General features: G+C 44.8%; 4 protein-coding genes and 1 pseudogene across 6 annotated transcripts; all 5 read left to right on the forward strand.

Annotated features, from left to right (window-relative positions):
• Positions 1-1,939: 1,939 nt before the first annotated feature.
• Positions 1,940-4,123, forward strand: LOC9662697 (annotated as a pseudogene).
• Position 4,124: 1 nt separating this feature from the next.
• Positions 4,125-5,919, forward strand: LOC9662698 (protein HGV2). The gene is made up of 7 exons (XM_002988167.2): positions 4,125-4,426; positions 4,490-4,653; positions 4,713-4,901; positions 4,959-5,049; positions 5,099-5,276; positions 5,333-5,697; positions 5,749-5,919. The coding sequence occupies exons 1-6, from the start codon at positions 4,164-4,166 to the stop codon at positions 5,666-5,668; spliced, it is 1,221 nt and encodes a 406-aa protein (XP_002988213.2). The 5' UTR covers positions 4,125-4,163; the 3' UTR covers positions 5,669-5,697; positions 5,749-5,919.
• A 39-nt stretch (positions 5,920-5,958) lies between these two features.
• Positions 5,959-7,183, forward strand: LOC9662699 (binding partner of ACD11 1). Its single transcript, XM_024662068.1, has 5 exons — positions 5,959-6,044; positions 6,106-6,209; positions 6,263-6,338; positions 6,394-6,462; positions 6,521-7,183. The coding sequence occupies exons 1-5, from the start codon at positions 6,039-6,041 to the stop codon at positions 7,046-7,048; spliced, it is 783 nt and encodes a 260-aa protein (XP_024517836.1). The 5' UTR covers positions 5,959-6,038; the 3' UTR covers positions 7,049-7,183.
• A 13-nt stretch (positions 7,184-7,196) lies between these two features.
• Positions 7,197-11,339, forward strand: LOC9662700. 3 transcript variants are annotated; one of them, XM_024662064.1, is made up of 21 exons: positions 7,197-7,801; positions 7,859-7,980; positions 8,032-8,126; positions 8,176-8,376; positions 8,424-8,499; positions 8,552-8,603; positions 8,677-8,834; positions 8,886-8,965; positions 9,016-9,210; positions 9,263-9,355; positions 9,402-9,491; positions 9,542-9,617; positions 9,668-9,785; positions 9,831-9,912; positions 9,969-10,145; positions 10,198-10,320; positions 10,374-10,642; positions 10,695-10,833; positions 10,881-10,940; positions 11,002-11,094; positions 11,145-11,339. In XM_024662064.1, the coding sequence occupies exons 1-21, from the start codon at positions 7,212-7,214 to the stop codon at positions 11,256-11,258; spliced, it is 3,003 nt and encodes a 1,000-aa protein (XP_024517832.1). In that variant the 5' UTR covers positions 7,197-7,211; the 3' UTR covers positions 11,259-11,339. The 3 variants fall into 3 exon arrangements, with proteins under 3 accessions (XP_024517832.1, XP_024517834.1, XP_024517833.1); XM_024662066.1 differs by having other exon boundaries at positions 9,686-9,785; positions 11,145-11,312; XM_024662065.1 differs by having other exon boundaries at positions 8,433-8,499; positions 11,145-11,312.
• Positions 11,340-11,440: 101 nt separating this feature from the next.
• Positions 11,441-14,262, forward strand: LOC9662701 (ABC transporter F family member 5). Its single transcript, XM_002988170.2, has 10 exons — positions 11,441-11,639; positions 11,708-12,463; positions 12,522-12,851; positions 12,913-13,053; positions 13,112-13,291; positions 13,347-13,502; positions 13,554-13,655; positions 13,719-13,847; positions 13,901-14,005; positions 14,105-14,262. The coding sequence occupies exons 1-10, from the start codon at positions 11,466-11,468 to the stop codon at positions 14,198-14,200; spliced, it is 2,169 nt and encodes a 722-aa protein (XP_002988216.2). The 5' UTR covers positions 11,441-11,465; the 3' UTR covers positions 14,201-14,262.
• The last annotated feature ends 223 nt before the right edge of the window (positions 14,263-14,485 follow it).

Below are 14,485 nucleotides of genomic sequence, written 5' to 3' on the forward strand. Positions count from 1 at the left end.
TCACACGAGCACGAAGTAAGTTTTTGCTTAAGCCCTGCCCACTAGCCTCCTAGCATGGAGATACACACTTCCTATGTCAATTGAGGAGAAGTATAAGGCAACCTCTAAAGCATTTGCAAAGACAAGATTTTTAGAAGCAATATCACTACCCAGCTCTCATCTTGGATCTCAAACCATATTGAAAAGAATTACAAACTTAAAGCTCACCTTTATATCAAGTTTTATTGTTTACATATAACTAAATTAAAATTTATTTTTCCAAACTATAGTTTTTAAATTATTCTTATAAAATACTACTGTTAAGTGTCCAGTATCTTCTATTGTTAAAATAGAATATACTAAGCATTTTGAGCAAAATACATTATTTTTCCATATAATATTTTTATTATCATCTATTATAAGTAAGTGACCATCTAGTTGAAGGTGAAGATAACAAAAAATACCAGCTCTTTCTGTCATTGTAGACCATATACTTATGTTTATTTCAATATCATCAATTACTAAATTACAGTTATTTAATTTAGCTCTAAATTTGTTATTAGAAGATATTAAACTATTACTATTTATTATATGTGTACCATAAAAATATAAAGGGCCATTTATTAGTTGTGCTCTATATGGCCAACACTGATTATCAATTTTAACATAATTAATATTAGGAGGTGGATTATTATCATCAGGTAAACCTTTTGGATATGGTATTTTAGGATATGCCTCATTAGGATCTCTTATAGCATTATTTTGAAGCCCAAAAAAGTCTATTGAGAAGTATCTATATACCGTTCCAATCATTCCCAAACCATATAATCTAGCATGATACTCAACTAATCTTAAAACTTGTAAGAACGTATCTCGAATATATTGGCCAGTAAATTGATAATTAGCCGGAAGTGGATTGCAATTTATAAAATTTCTAAAACCTGAAGGAATAATATAAATCCTAATCATAACTGCTTGATAACCAATACTAATAACTTCAAAAAGATAAAACCCATTATTGTTAAAAATTATTGGTTGATTAATGTCAATACTATCTATTAAACGTCTTATTCGAGCTATAATATTCCCAATATTTCGATTACTAAAATGACCAAGCCGTCCAATCCATCTTGTTTGAGGTGGTTGAGCATAGCATAAACTAGTAAATATAATTAATAAAAAGAATTTAAAAAACATATGGTAAGAAACTTATAGAAATATAATATACTAGATAAGAGGAGTTTCTTATATTTTATAGTAAATATTCTGGATTATGCATAAAGTAGACTTCTTTTTATTAAAAATAATAATTAAATCTAATCACTATTATTTTCATTTAAATATTTAATATTAATTTTTAAAGTATGTATGGATATGTTTATAATAGTATATTTAATAATAAATCTAAGATAAAGGCTTTGTGAATAATTTTTTATTTATAAATTATATTATTCTATTTTATAGAAAAGAAATTCTTTGAAAAAGAAGCATGTACTAAAACCTTGTAGTTACGCTTTCATTGTAAATCTTGGGGCACCTTTTCTGCTTCTTTGGTTGGATCCTTTGGTTTCTCATCTTTTGCTTTGACGTTCTTACATCCTTGTTGTCTGTAAGAGAGCAAAATGAAAAAGGAACTTCCATTCGATGACTGATGTCTGATGTTTATTTTTTAATTTGTGAGCGGGTGCTCAATGGAGGCGTCCAAAATGATACATCGGTTTCTTCGAGAGAGATGGCAAATCTACAAACGAAGGCAGGCTGGTTTGATAAGGAGGCGTAAGATTGTGTCTCAGTTTTCTTGCACAAGGAGTTTGACAAGGTGGATGCTGGTATCAAGACGGCGCTGCTAGGTTTCTTGAACAAAGAGATGTTATAGTTTCTAGCATGCTTGTTGAACATTTCAATATATGCTGACGTGTATTTACGGAACTTATCACTAAACTTGAAGCTTATCCTCTAGGGTTCCACTGGAGCACACGCGGTTTCGCGATGGACGGGAAGGCCAACGATTTCCTCAACTACAAGATGGGCAAGACTCTTGGAATCGGATCGTTTGGTAAGGTCAAGGTAGCCGAGCACATCCCCACTGGGCACAAGGTTGCCATCAAGATACTCAATCGCAGGAAAATCAAGGCCATGGACATGGAAGAGAAAGGTATCATACTACATTTTCCATTTCCGTGCGCTACTTTCTGATTCTTGCTACTCTTTCTTCCTCAAAGTTAGAAGAGAGATCAAGATCTTGAGATTATTCATGCATCCTCACATCATAAGGCTCTACGAGGTCGTGGAGACCGCCAATGATATTTTCGTGGTGATGGAGTATGTCAAGTCGGGGGAGCTGTTCGATTATATTGTCGAGAAGGGGCGCCTCCAGGAGGACGAAGCCCGGCGTTTCTTCCAGCAGGTTCGTGCTCCTTCGCCTGGTGAAGAAAACTGAATATAACTCGCACACATCACCAGATCATTTCTGGAGTGGAATATTGTCACAGAAATATGGTGGTCATCGTGATCTGAAGCCAGAAAATCTGTTGCTTGACTCTAGGTGCAATGTGAAGATTGCGGACTTTGGCTTAAGTAATATCATGCGAGATGGACACTTTCTGAAAACGAGCTGTGGAAGTCCAAACTATGCCGCTCCAGAGGTAAGCTTCGACATTCTTTTTTCCTCTAGAAAGCCTTTTCCTTTCAGGTGATCTCGGGAAAGCTTTATGCAGGACCAGAAGTGGATGTATGGAGCTGTGGTGTCATATTGTACGCACTTCTGTGTGGAAGTTTACCTTTTGACGACGAGAACATCCCAAACCTTTTCAAGAAGATCAAGGTAATGGTTTTGGATGCTTCTGCCAATGCCTTTCTCTCAACAATGGCGCTCGCAGACGGGTTTGTACACACTTCCCAGCCATCTCTCGCCCGGTGCTAAGGATTTGATACCACGGATGCTGCTCGTTGAGCCAATGAAACGGATGACTATTCCCGAGATTCGGCAACATCCCTGGTTCCAAGCTCATCTTCCCCGATACCTTGCGGTGCCTCCACTTGATACGGTTGAACAAGCCAAACGAGTAAGATTTCTCTCGTTCTTTTTGATATGTTTATCCTGACTCTGACTTTTAGATTGATGAGGATATTTTGAGAGAAGTGACCAAGCTTGGTTTCGACAGAAATCTCCTTGTGGACTCTCTACGAACTAGAGTGGCAAACACGGTAAGTAGTTTTCTTTTTCGCAGAATCAATAAATATAACATTTATTTCTGGTTATCCAGGCAACTGTAACTTACTACCTTATGCTGGATAATAGGCGGCGGATGTCCCATGGTTATTTGATTGATGAATTTCAGGAGGTAAAGGTAGGAATTCATTTTTTTGAAAAAAGAAAAACCGAGATAATTGCGAGAATTGCTGTAGGAAATGGCTTCCCCTCAAACCGGACCAGTATCAGCGAAACAACTGCAATCGCCGTTTATGCATATTCAAAGCCAGCGTGGTCCGTCGCCTTCAAACGACATATCTAGATTTACTGCCGAGAGAAGATGGGCTTTGGGACTACAGGTAAGTTTTATCATTCTTGTTGTTTGTGTTTTCTGATTTTGTTTTTCTTAAACCTCAAGTCCCGAGCTTCTCCACGGGACATAATGAACGAGGTGCTCAAGGTGCTGCAAGATATGGAGGTTTTGTGGAAGAAGAACGGGAATTACAACGTTAAGTGTCGCTGGAACTCTCCCGCGCCCTGTTCCAGAGAAGCCGTCGGCTCTCCGATGGTGCCAGGCTCTCCAATCCACGACAATGGCTTAGAAAAACTCGTGGAGCAGCAGCAGCAGCAGCACAAGATTGGCAGCAGTCTTGTCAAATTCGAGCTCCAGGTACTCATCCAGAAAACATGATCAAAGTTTTCACGGGAATTTTTCTTCGTTTGTTTGACAATGCAGTTGTATAAGGTGAGAGAGGAGAAGTACCTTCTCGACCTCCAGAAGCTTGAAGGCCCGTTTTTTATCTTTCTCGATTTTTGTGGCTCCTTCCTGGCCGAGCTAAGGGTCCTTTGAGAGCTCTACTGTACGGTACAGTGTGTTGTATGTACAAGTATGTAAAAACTAGCTTGCCAAGTGGCGACCTTTTATTTGGCAACAAAGCGGGCTTTCCCTCTTCTTCGGAATCAGTAGAGCTGCTGGCTAGGGTTTGGAGCGATGGTGCCCGAGGCTGCGACTGGCGGGGAGGAGGCGGAGGTGCCTCTCAGCGATGGCGGCGCAGCTATGGACGAGGTAAATGCCGCTGCTCCTGCGCCTGAGGAAGACGAAGGAAAGGAAGAGAATGCAGAGAACGGGGAGGAAGAGGAACAAGAAGCCACAGTGGAGAATGCCGCGAAGCTGTTTGAGTCGGGATGCAATGCTCTCAAGGCTGGAGATTTAGAGAGCGCATCAAATGATCTCTGCAAGGCGCTAGAAATGAGGTACTCTTGTGGAGAGAGAATGCTTGTAGTGCTTTTCTTTTTGTGGTTTCTATTTCTTTTCAGGGTGATGCTTCACGGCGAGCTTGCTCCAGAGTGTGCATCGGCTTACTACAAGTATGGGTCGTGTCTTCTCTACAAGGTTCAAGCGGAGAGGGATATTTTCTCCGAGGCTACTCCGGCTAAGGAGAAAGGAGTAACGATTTCTGAGCCAGCAGAAGCGGAAGAAGGTTAGTTTCTCTTTTATTCTTTTTAAGCGCTGTGATATAACTTAGGAAATGTTCTGCAGAGAGCAATGAAGCAGAGGAGAAAGTCGAAGGAGAAGACGGTGAAGATATCCAGGAAGAAGAGGAGTCTGATTTGGAGCTAGCCTGGAAGATGATGGACATTGCACGGGTGATCCACGAAAGGCAACACACGCACACTTTGGAGGAGGTGGATGTAATCTCTGGCCTGGCTGACATAAGTCTCGAGAAAGGTTGGTGACCAGATGCTGTTAGCTGTGGGAACTAAACCTTTGCATTGTTCCTTTCAGAGGATTTTCAAACTTGTTTGGATGACTACAGCAAAGCACTGGAAATTCTCAAGGGACTCGTGGAGCCCGATAATCGTCAACTGGCAGAGCTGTATGCTACTGATGAGACTTTGGTGTTAACCTTGACCCTCTCTTGACAGATATTTTAAGATGGCTCTAGCGAAGCAGCTCTCGAAAGCGCCCAAAGAAGCGATCGAGTGCTGTCACCTGGCTGTGGCTGTTTGCGAGAACCGCTTAGAAAGGCTCAAAGGAGAGGTCACTTGTCGAGATGAGGAGATCAAAGAAATGGAATCGCTGCTTGTCGATCTAAAAGAAAAGGTATCGTGGTACGAGCATTGCTTGTTTTCTCATCCTTGATTTTGTCTGTGACACAGGTGGACGAGCTGCATCAAATGGCTGCCGCTCCTCCACTCTTGGAAGTCTTGGAAGCGGAGAACCCTGTAGTGGCGGAGACTGTGAAGCAGACATTCATGGCCGTGGCTGACATGGCGAGCAATGGAAGCAAGGCGCCGATGGAGACGACAACAACAACAATGACAACTCCCTCCACTTCCAAGGACGCGGTAATAAATCTGGGAGTTGTGGGACGAGGGATCAAACGTGCTACTCCAGTCCTGATCACTGACAATGGAAGCGTCGCCAAAGTTTCAAAGGCATTCGAGGGAGACATGGCATCCGCTGGAGATGGATCATCGAAAAAGGCAGACTAGTCTTCCATCGACTTCATAACGTTGAGAAGGTACTCAACTTAAAGCTTTGTCTCTAATCCTTATAATCTTTTATTTTGCAGTACCAAACGATGCCTTTTGGAAGAGAAAGAGACACTCCAATTGCAAGCAAAAAATTGTTTTTTTCAACTGAGTGAAGCTCATAGCCAAGACCAAGGAATTTTACTTGTCTCGAGAAGAGAGGAGAAGTCTGTGACAATGTCAATACGTGGAAGAAAGCAAACAAACGAGAAGCCACGTAGCTATGCACGTTTGAAAAAATATGCCACAAGAGCCCTAAAAGGGTATCTAGGGTTTAGGAGTTCTTCCTTCCATTCGGCGTTGGTTCGTGGAGCTGGATCTGGCGCGCGCAATGGCGGTAACCAGAAATCTTGCAGCTAGAGAGCATTGTCGTGCTATATGGGAAATTCGCCTTGCAGAATAACACCGTCCGTGTCACAAATCTCTCGATCAGAGCCACCCAGCAGGACATCCTCAACTTCTTCTCCTTCTCCGGAGAGATCCAAAACGTCGAGCTTGAGAGGCAACATTTCTTTCTCTTCTCGAACTTTTGTGGGAAATTTTCTTTTTTCGCAGGGATGGAGAAGCCTCCCAGGTCGCCCATGTAACATTCAAAGACCCTGACGCTGTGGACACTGCACTCTTGTTGTCTGTAAGTCTCGATTCTCGGCTCCGATTCCTTTGTTTTCATTTTTTTTGTTCCACAGGGCGCTACAATCGTCGATCAATCTGTGCTAATCGCTCCCGTGGAAGACTGGACGCCATCGAACCAAGTGGTATTTCTCCCAGCTTTTAGCAACTTTTCTTCCATTCTCTCACATTTTTCCAACTCAGGCTGGATCATCCGTTCCCGAGAACAAAGCCCAGGCCGTGATCACCACCATGCTCGCCAAAGGCTTCGTTCTCGGCAAGGACGCCATGGGAAAGGCCAAAGCTTTCGACGACAAGCACCGCTTCACGGCAAGCGCAACCGCGACGATGGCCGACATCGACAAGAAGATTGGCTTCCGAGAGAAGATCAACGCCGGGACAGCGGCGGTGAATCAAGGTGTCCGAGCAGTGGATCAAAAGTTCCAGGTCTCGGAGAAGACGAAGACGGCCTTCACCACGGCCGAGCAAAAGATGTCGAGCGCCGGGTCGGCCTTGATGAAGAACAAGTATATCTTCACCGGGGCGAGCTGGGTGACCGGAGCATTCAACAAGGTGGCCAAGGCAGCCAACGATGTGTCGCAGAAAACCAAGGAGAAGGTCGAGAAGGAGGAGCAAGTTGGGGGGATCAAACGCCAGCCCAGTGGCGATTCTACCCCGAGAACTGCCGAGCTCTTCCCGGATGAAGCCATGCCTCAAGCTCATCACCTTTGATTCTTGTAGTGGCCTCTCTCCTTTCTCTCTTCTTTCGCTTTATTTTTTCTTGCTCGCAAGCTTCCTTCCATTTCTATGTAAACTTGTCAAATATATATTGTCTCTTTGTTTATAGCAATTCATAGTTCCTTGGTTTGGGACTTGGAAAATTTAGGGCTCGCCGATGGGGAGGGGAGCCAGTGGCATAGCTGGGGGTATTCGTCGAGCTCGATCGCGGCTGGGGCGATTTCGATCGGATCGCAAGAATGCAGCGACGGTGGCAGTGGCTGAGGATTTGGCTGCACGGGATTCAGCAGCTAGACGTAGGGTTAGGGCGCTTTCACCGCTCCAAGTGGTGTCGTCGTGGCCGCAGAGGCGCTGGGGGGCTCTGGGCGGGAAGAGCCAGCGATTTGGAGCGAATCCAGGTACTGCATTTCAGCAGTGTGGTGTGCGGTGTTTTGCGAGCTCCGGGGAGCTAGAGGGCGATGAGGATTCCGCCCAAGCATCCGAGTCGTCTTCGTCGGAAGACGAGGCTGTAGAGGAAGCAGGCTCTTCGAGGGATCAACCGGGTAAGAGCGAGGCGGCGGCGGCGAAGGAAGATGTCAAGAAGAAAGAAAAAGAGAAGAAGAGCAAAGAGGAGGAAGAGGCGGCCTTCCAAGCTATGAAGGCCAGGTTTCGCAAGGAGTTCGAGAGCAGGATTGTCAAGAACGAGAATCTGGAAGTCAAGAGTAAAGATCTTGAGGTGTCGCTAGACGGTTTTTCTTACTACCTCGAGTAAGTGATTCTTTGCTTTGGTTTCATGCTTGCGTAACAATTTTTCTCCATTTGTAGCACAAACACGCGGGAGTTACTCCTTGATTGTTCTATGGCTCATCTCCGTCAACCAGAGTTTATGGAATATAGCCAAGGACTGCCGTCTTCAAGCCAGAGGATCCTTTTGCATGGACCTTCGGGTATGTATGTATTTTCAGGTGCTAGCAGCGTCTAAATTGTGATCTTTCCAGGCTCTCAGATTTACCAAGAGCAGCTAGTCAAGTCACTTGCACACAAACTCGACGCTTCTTTTCTTACTTTAGACAGCACTATTCTCTCTCCTCATGTAAGTTCTCTTTTCTTTCTCCATGGACTTCACCACCTCTTTTATCTAGGATTATGGCGATCAGGACGTGTCTGGAGAATCCGAGCTAGACCACGAAAGCCGGGGACGTGAGTCGAGATGGACAGACAATGAGTCTGATCAAGATGCAAGTGATGAAGAAGACGACAATGACGGAAGCGATAGCGAAGAGCCATATCGCATTTGTGCGCTGCTTGAGGTTGCAGAAGCAAGCTACAAGCACAAGCACGAGGTAGCTTTAAAGTCTTATGTTCTTTTATCGTCTTACGTTATCCCTAGATTCAAAAGGGTTCCGTGGGGTCTACAGATCAGCAAGAAGAATCTGGTTCAGCGCCTCAGATAAAGTTGAAGAAAGGTATTCATGCCTGGTGGTTAATTTCTCAGCTTTTTTATTTTAATTCCTGCAGGAGATCGTGTGAGATTTGTTGGAAGTACAGAGTCGAGAGGGGCTAAGAAAAGGTTAATAGATGTCCTGAAAGTTTCTGTTTGTCAGCTGACGAGAATCATGTGATGTTTCTCATGTTTTTGTCAGACAGTCTTTGAAGAAGGGCCAAAGAGGCTGGGTTATTTCTACACCGAAGGGCCTTTCAAACAATGTTGGGGTACGATTCATTAGCTCTGAAAAGAGAGCAGAACATTTTGGCAGAAGTTCTGATGAATCAGCTACAAGTTTTGTAAATTGGTGTCACTGTAAGTTACGCTGGCTTTTTGTTATTGCTCTCTGATATGGAATGCTGACAGTAACGGAACTAGAGCTTGATGATGGTCCGGTAGCTTGCGCAGCAGATGAGTGGGTTGCGGCCCTTGAAGCACTGGCAGAGGTATTTTATAAATCTTTTAATAACAGTTTCGCTCAATTGAGAAATATCAGGTGTCAGAGAGTTACAAGCCTTTAGTGGTCTACATTCCCGATCCTGAAATCTGGTTTGAGAGGGCTGTGCCATTGGCTCAAAGACGAGTATTTCTCGAGCAAGTTGAAGAGCGGCTGGATAAGATTTCCGGCGCCGTTGTTCTTATTGCGTCAAGATCAAATGATGATCCTGAGTTTGAGAGAAGATCAAAACTGGTAAATAGTAGCCATTTTGCCAGTAGCCATTTTGTCTGATTTCTCTATGCAGGCGAAGTCTTGTTCTAAGTGGCGAAACCATACCGTTAATTTGGAAGACATATATCATCTATTTGTAAACACAGTCAACATATATCCACCTCAAGTAAGGTTTTGGTATTAGACTGCAGTGCTTATCTATGACGGTATAGGACGAAAAGAGCTTTGAGGAATGGAAGCAGCGACTTGAGCACGATAAGACGATATACGCATCTAGAAAAAGTATTCAGAGAATCCAGAAGGTATTGTTTGTTTTTTTATTCTTTCTTACCGAATTCTATTACAATTTCAGGTACTCGAACTCCACAACTTGGAGTGTCAAAGTTTACCAATTTTGAACACCTTAGAACTTTATCTGCCACTTGCCCGTAAGTAACGCGATTTTTATTTTTATTTTTATTTTTTTATTTTTTCATAGCTCACTGGTACTTATTAGGAATTGAGAAAGCTGTCGGATGGGCTCTCAACCACTACCTCAGTTCTTGCAGCGCATCTCCATCCATAGATAACGGGAAGCTTTCTATCCCCTTGCAGAGGTAAATTGGTACTCTTTTGATGGTATATAACTCTGGCGTTTACAGCCTTGAAAGAGCTCTTGCGATGCTAAAGGCTCAAGACGGGAGAAAAGTACCCGCAACACCTACTAAGGGACTAAATCTAACTGTATGCGTCGAGATTTCGTGCAATTTTGTTATGTTTTAATTGTATTTTACGTACAGACTGTAGCGGAAGACGAGTACGAGAAGGCGCTTATCTCGTCTGTCATTCCAAGCGGTGAAATTGGCGTTTTGTTCACTGATGTTGGTGCACTTGAAGATGTCAAGAAAGCGCTTCAAGAGCTTGTCATTCTTCCATTGCAAAGGCCAGAACTCTTCAAAAGAGGAAATTTGACAAAGGTAATCAAGTTATGCTACAAAAATGTTAGGCCTAAGAATTTTCTACTTTCAGCCATGCAGGGGAGTGCTCTTGTTTGGACCACCTGGAACCGGCAAAACACTCCTTGCCAAGGCTGTTGCCACGGAAGCGGGAGCCAATTTCATAAGTATTACGAGCTCGACCATCTCTTCGAAGGTATGCAACATTTCTCCAAATTTCCTTAGGAAACCAATTTTGCTGTTTTACAGTGGTTTGGGGACGCCGAGAAACTAACGAAGGCACTTTTCTCCCTTGCGAAAAAATTGTCACCGACGGTTGTCTTCGTGGATGAGGTCGATAGCCTTCTGGGTGCAAGAGGTGGAAGCTCAGAACATGAGGTCACCCGGCGTGTGAAGAACGAGTTTATGGCTGCTTGGGACGGTCTTCGGACCAAAGACGATGAGCGCATCATCGTTTTGGCGGCAACAAATCGCCCGTTCGACCTTGATGATGCAGTCATACGACGTTTACCACGGAGGTGAGCAATGTCGTATACATTTTCTGATGACGATCTAAGTATCTTGCCACAGGATTTTAATCGACCTTCCACAAGCATCAAGCCGAGTGAAGATACTTGGAGCTATTTTATCGAAAGAGAACCTGGAAGCGAATTTTGACATGATAGAGCTGGCAAAGATGACGGAAGGTTACTCTGGAAGCGACCTCAAGGTAAAAACTCGAGATCGCCACTGGTAAATGACACTTCTTTGTCGCAGAACTTGTCGATCGCAGCAGCCTATAGGCCCATCCGCGAGTTTTTGGGAAAAGAGAGCGAGGTAATTAGCATTTAACACTTCTCCAAGGCTGACTTGTCTTACTTTGAGCTACTTTGAGCAGCTGAAGCAGCAAGGCATTTGTATCAATGGAGAAACAGTACAATCGATGTTGCGACCGATAACTCTAGATGATTTCCGGCAATCGATGACACAGGTACGTAAGACTCTTCACGATCTGGACTGAAGTTTCACGCTTTTTCTCAGGTGTGTGCCTCTGTAGCGTTTGATGCATTGAGTATGAACGAGCTCAGGCATTGGAACGAGCAATATGGCGAGGGAGGAAGTAGAAAGAAGAGGAACTTTGGATTTATGATATAGTCGCGAGTATAGAGACACAGGAAATCTCTTGTAACATAGCATGTTTTTGTCTGACGGAAGAGAGCTAGATTGATAAGAGTATCGGACGGCTCTTGTTGTGGATACCATCCTCATCCCTTGTGATATTTTGCAGCACATCGTGCGGCCGAGGATGCGCCACGTGGCAGTGTGGCCTTAGTTTATTTCAGTTCATCGTTTTTATTTTACATGGCCATGGAGCTCGGAAGAGCGACCATGGTGCTCGGCGGTGCGTCCGCCAGCACGGATTTCTCGCGATTGATGAGCGTAAGCTCCACCAGCGCGAGCGCATTGGATAGGGTTTGGAGGCGCGGCAGGAGCGCCTTGGAATGGCGTGGCGGTAGCAATCGGCGGAGGCGAGAGGTATGAAATTCGAGCTCCCGAGAGAAAATGTGGGGATTCTTCGTCTAACATCGCTCTGGTTTTTGTAGAGAGCCTGGCTGCGAGCGATTGATTGCTGGGAGAGTAGCTTGAGACGTCGGGGGTCACACTGGAAGGTATCGGCAGTGTCCACGTCTGTGAAAGAAATAGCCCAGGAGGTAGAGTCTTCTTCTTTGCCTTTCAATTTTCTCGAGGAGGATGATAGTGAGAAGGCAACCTCAAAGAAAGGCAAGGGCGGCACCACAGGGGCGTCGTCAGTGTCTTCCGGCGTTAGGCTGGAACACATTAGCAAAACTTTCAAAGGCACTGCTCTACTCAGAGATATCAACTGGGAGGTGAAGAAAGGAGAGAAAGTTGGGCTGGTTGGAATCAATGGAGCTGGAAAAACTACGCAATTGAAGATTATATCAGGGGAAGAACAGCCAGATTCTGGGACTGTGCTTAAGGCCAAGCCGAACATGAAGATCGCGTTTCTCACGCAGGAGTTTGAGGTGGTTCCGACCAGAACTTTGAGGGAGGAGTTCCTCAGCGCTTTCAAGGAGCAAATGGAGATATCGAGGAGGATTGAGCAAGTCCAAAAGGCTCTCGAGACCGCCACCGAGGACATGGCGTTGATGGGGAAGTTGCTGGACGAACTAGACAAGCTCCAAAAGAAGGCCGAGGCGACTGATCTCTACGACGTCGACGTGAAAGTGAACAAAGTTATGCCGGAGCTGGGATTCTCGCAAGATGATAATGATCGCTTGGTGGCATCGTACAGTGGAGGGTGGCAAATGCGTATGTCACTGGGTAAGATCTTACTCCAGGTATGCTTTCAAGTGTTCTTTTCTCCTTTCTGTTCCTCAAGACAAGTTCAACTTCCAGGAACCTGATCTCTTACTTCTGGACGAGCCGACGAATCATTTGGACATGGACACAATTGAGTGGCTTGAAGGCTATTTGAAAAAGATCGAGGTGCCCATGGTGGTTGTCTCTCACGACCGAGCTTTCCTGGATCAGCTGTGTACGAAAATTGTAGAGACGGACATGGGAGTGTCGAGAACATACGAAGGAAACTACAGTAACTACGTGCAGGCCAGAACGACGTGGGCTGCAGAACAGGAGATGAAGTGGAGAAAGCAGCAAAAGGAAATAGCTCAAGCCAAGGAAAATGTTAGCAGTGCTAACAGTGGACAGGCAACATCAGCTAAACGGGTACATTTTGACGTCCTTTCTCGATGGTCTCAAGTAACCCGCGTTTTTATTTCTTTTGCAGCAACTTGAAAAGATTCAAGAGAAGGATCTTGTGGAAAAGCCTTTTGAGCACAAGTCGATAAGGTTTCGTTTTCCTGAAGCTGGACGGAGTGGTCGCATGGTTGCTAGTGTAAAAGATCTCACCCTCCAGTACGGGGAAAAGGTTAGCTTTCTTTTTTATTTGTATCATCCCGTGCTCATCAGTCTCGCTTTGTGTGCAGGTTTTGTTCAAAAAGGCAAACATGAATGTGGAAAGAGGCGAGAAACTGGCAATTATAGGTCCAAATGGTTGTGGCAAGAGCACCTTACTGCGCCTGATTCTGGGTTATGAGAAACCAACCCGTGGAGATATAACTCTCGGCGAGCATCGAGTTGTACCCAACTACTTTGAGCAGAATCAGGTTCTTTGGTTCTTCTCCCAGCGAAGAAATGGCTTCTCACTGTTAGTGATGCCAGGCTGAGGCATTGGATCTTAACAAAACGGTCTTGGAAACAGTGGAAGAAGTAGCCGAGGACTGGAGGCTCGACGACATCAAAGGCCTGCTTGGAAAGTGCAACTTCAAGGCTGAGATGTTTCCCAGGAAAGCGGCCTTTTTGAGTGGAGGCGAAAAGGTGACAAGTGCTTTTTACCAGTTTGTTCCGCCATTAATACTTCCTTGACAGGCTCGGTTGGCATTTTGCAAATTCATGGTCAAGCCTTCGACTTTGCTCGTACTGGACGAGCCTACAAACCACCTTGACATCCCTACGAAAGAAATGCTGGAGGTATGAAAGCTAATCGTGCCTTGAGGACCGGCAGTAACGAGCTGATGGTTTTCCAACTCGCAGGAGGCTCTGAGAGAATACCACGGCACGGTTCTCGTCGTCTCGCACGATCGCTACTTTGTGCGGCAGATTGTCAACAGAGTCGTGGAAGTGAAGAACGGACGACTGGAAGACTACAACGGAGACTACAACGTAAGCATCTCTAATTCTCGCATTGCTCCTCACACACTGCTCTTCTTTGGCAGTACTATCTCGAAAAGAACTTGGAGGCACGGAGAAAGGAGCTCGAGAGGGAGCAAGAGCTGGAAGGCAAGGCCCCGTTAGTGAAAGCCAAGTCCAAGATGTCCAAGGTACCTTGACTCTTTACTTAAAATCAAACTAAAACACATTAGGACGACTAAGAACGATTCAAAGCTTTCGTCTAAAACTTCTCTTGTTCGTTGTTCCAGGCTGAGAAAGAACTCCAGAAGAAACAAAAGGCCCAATCGTACCAGCAGAAAAACTCCAAAGGAAAGTTGTCAAAGAATTCCAAGCGCTGGAATTAATAGAGTCAATTCCTTTGTACAGGATCGAGCCAATCAATCAAACTGTAGTTATCTAAGTGTAATCATGTTTATACTTAACCGAGCAATAGCTTTAGGGTTCTTGAGTGTCAATTTTAAACTAGCAAAATAGGGTTCTTGAGAGTGGTGGTCCACGCGGAGCGCACTGTGGACGGCGACAAAAGAGGTTGAATTGGCGCTTGTTCCTTTCGAGCCGGCGGGTAAGATGTGAGATTATGGGAATTGGAGGCCAGGCGAGGCCAGTCAACTCCGATTTGCGGAATAATT

The sequence above is a fragment of the Selaginella moellendorffii genome, unplaced genomic scaffold (genome assembly GCF_000143415.4).
Source record: "Selaginella moellendorffii unplaced genomic scaffold, v1.0 SELMOscaffold_87, whole genome shotgun sequence".
Lineage (NCBI taxonomy): Eukaryota > Viridiplantae > Streptophyta > Lycopodiopsida > Selaginellales > Selaginellaceae > Selaginella > Selaginella moellendorffii.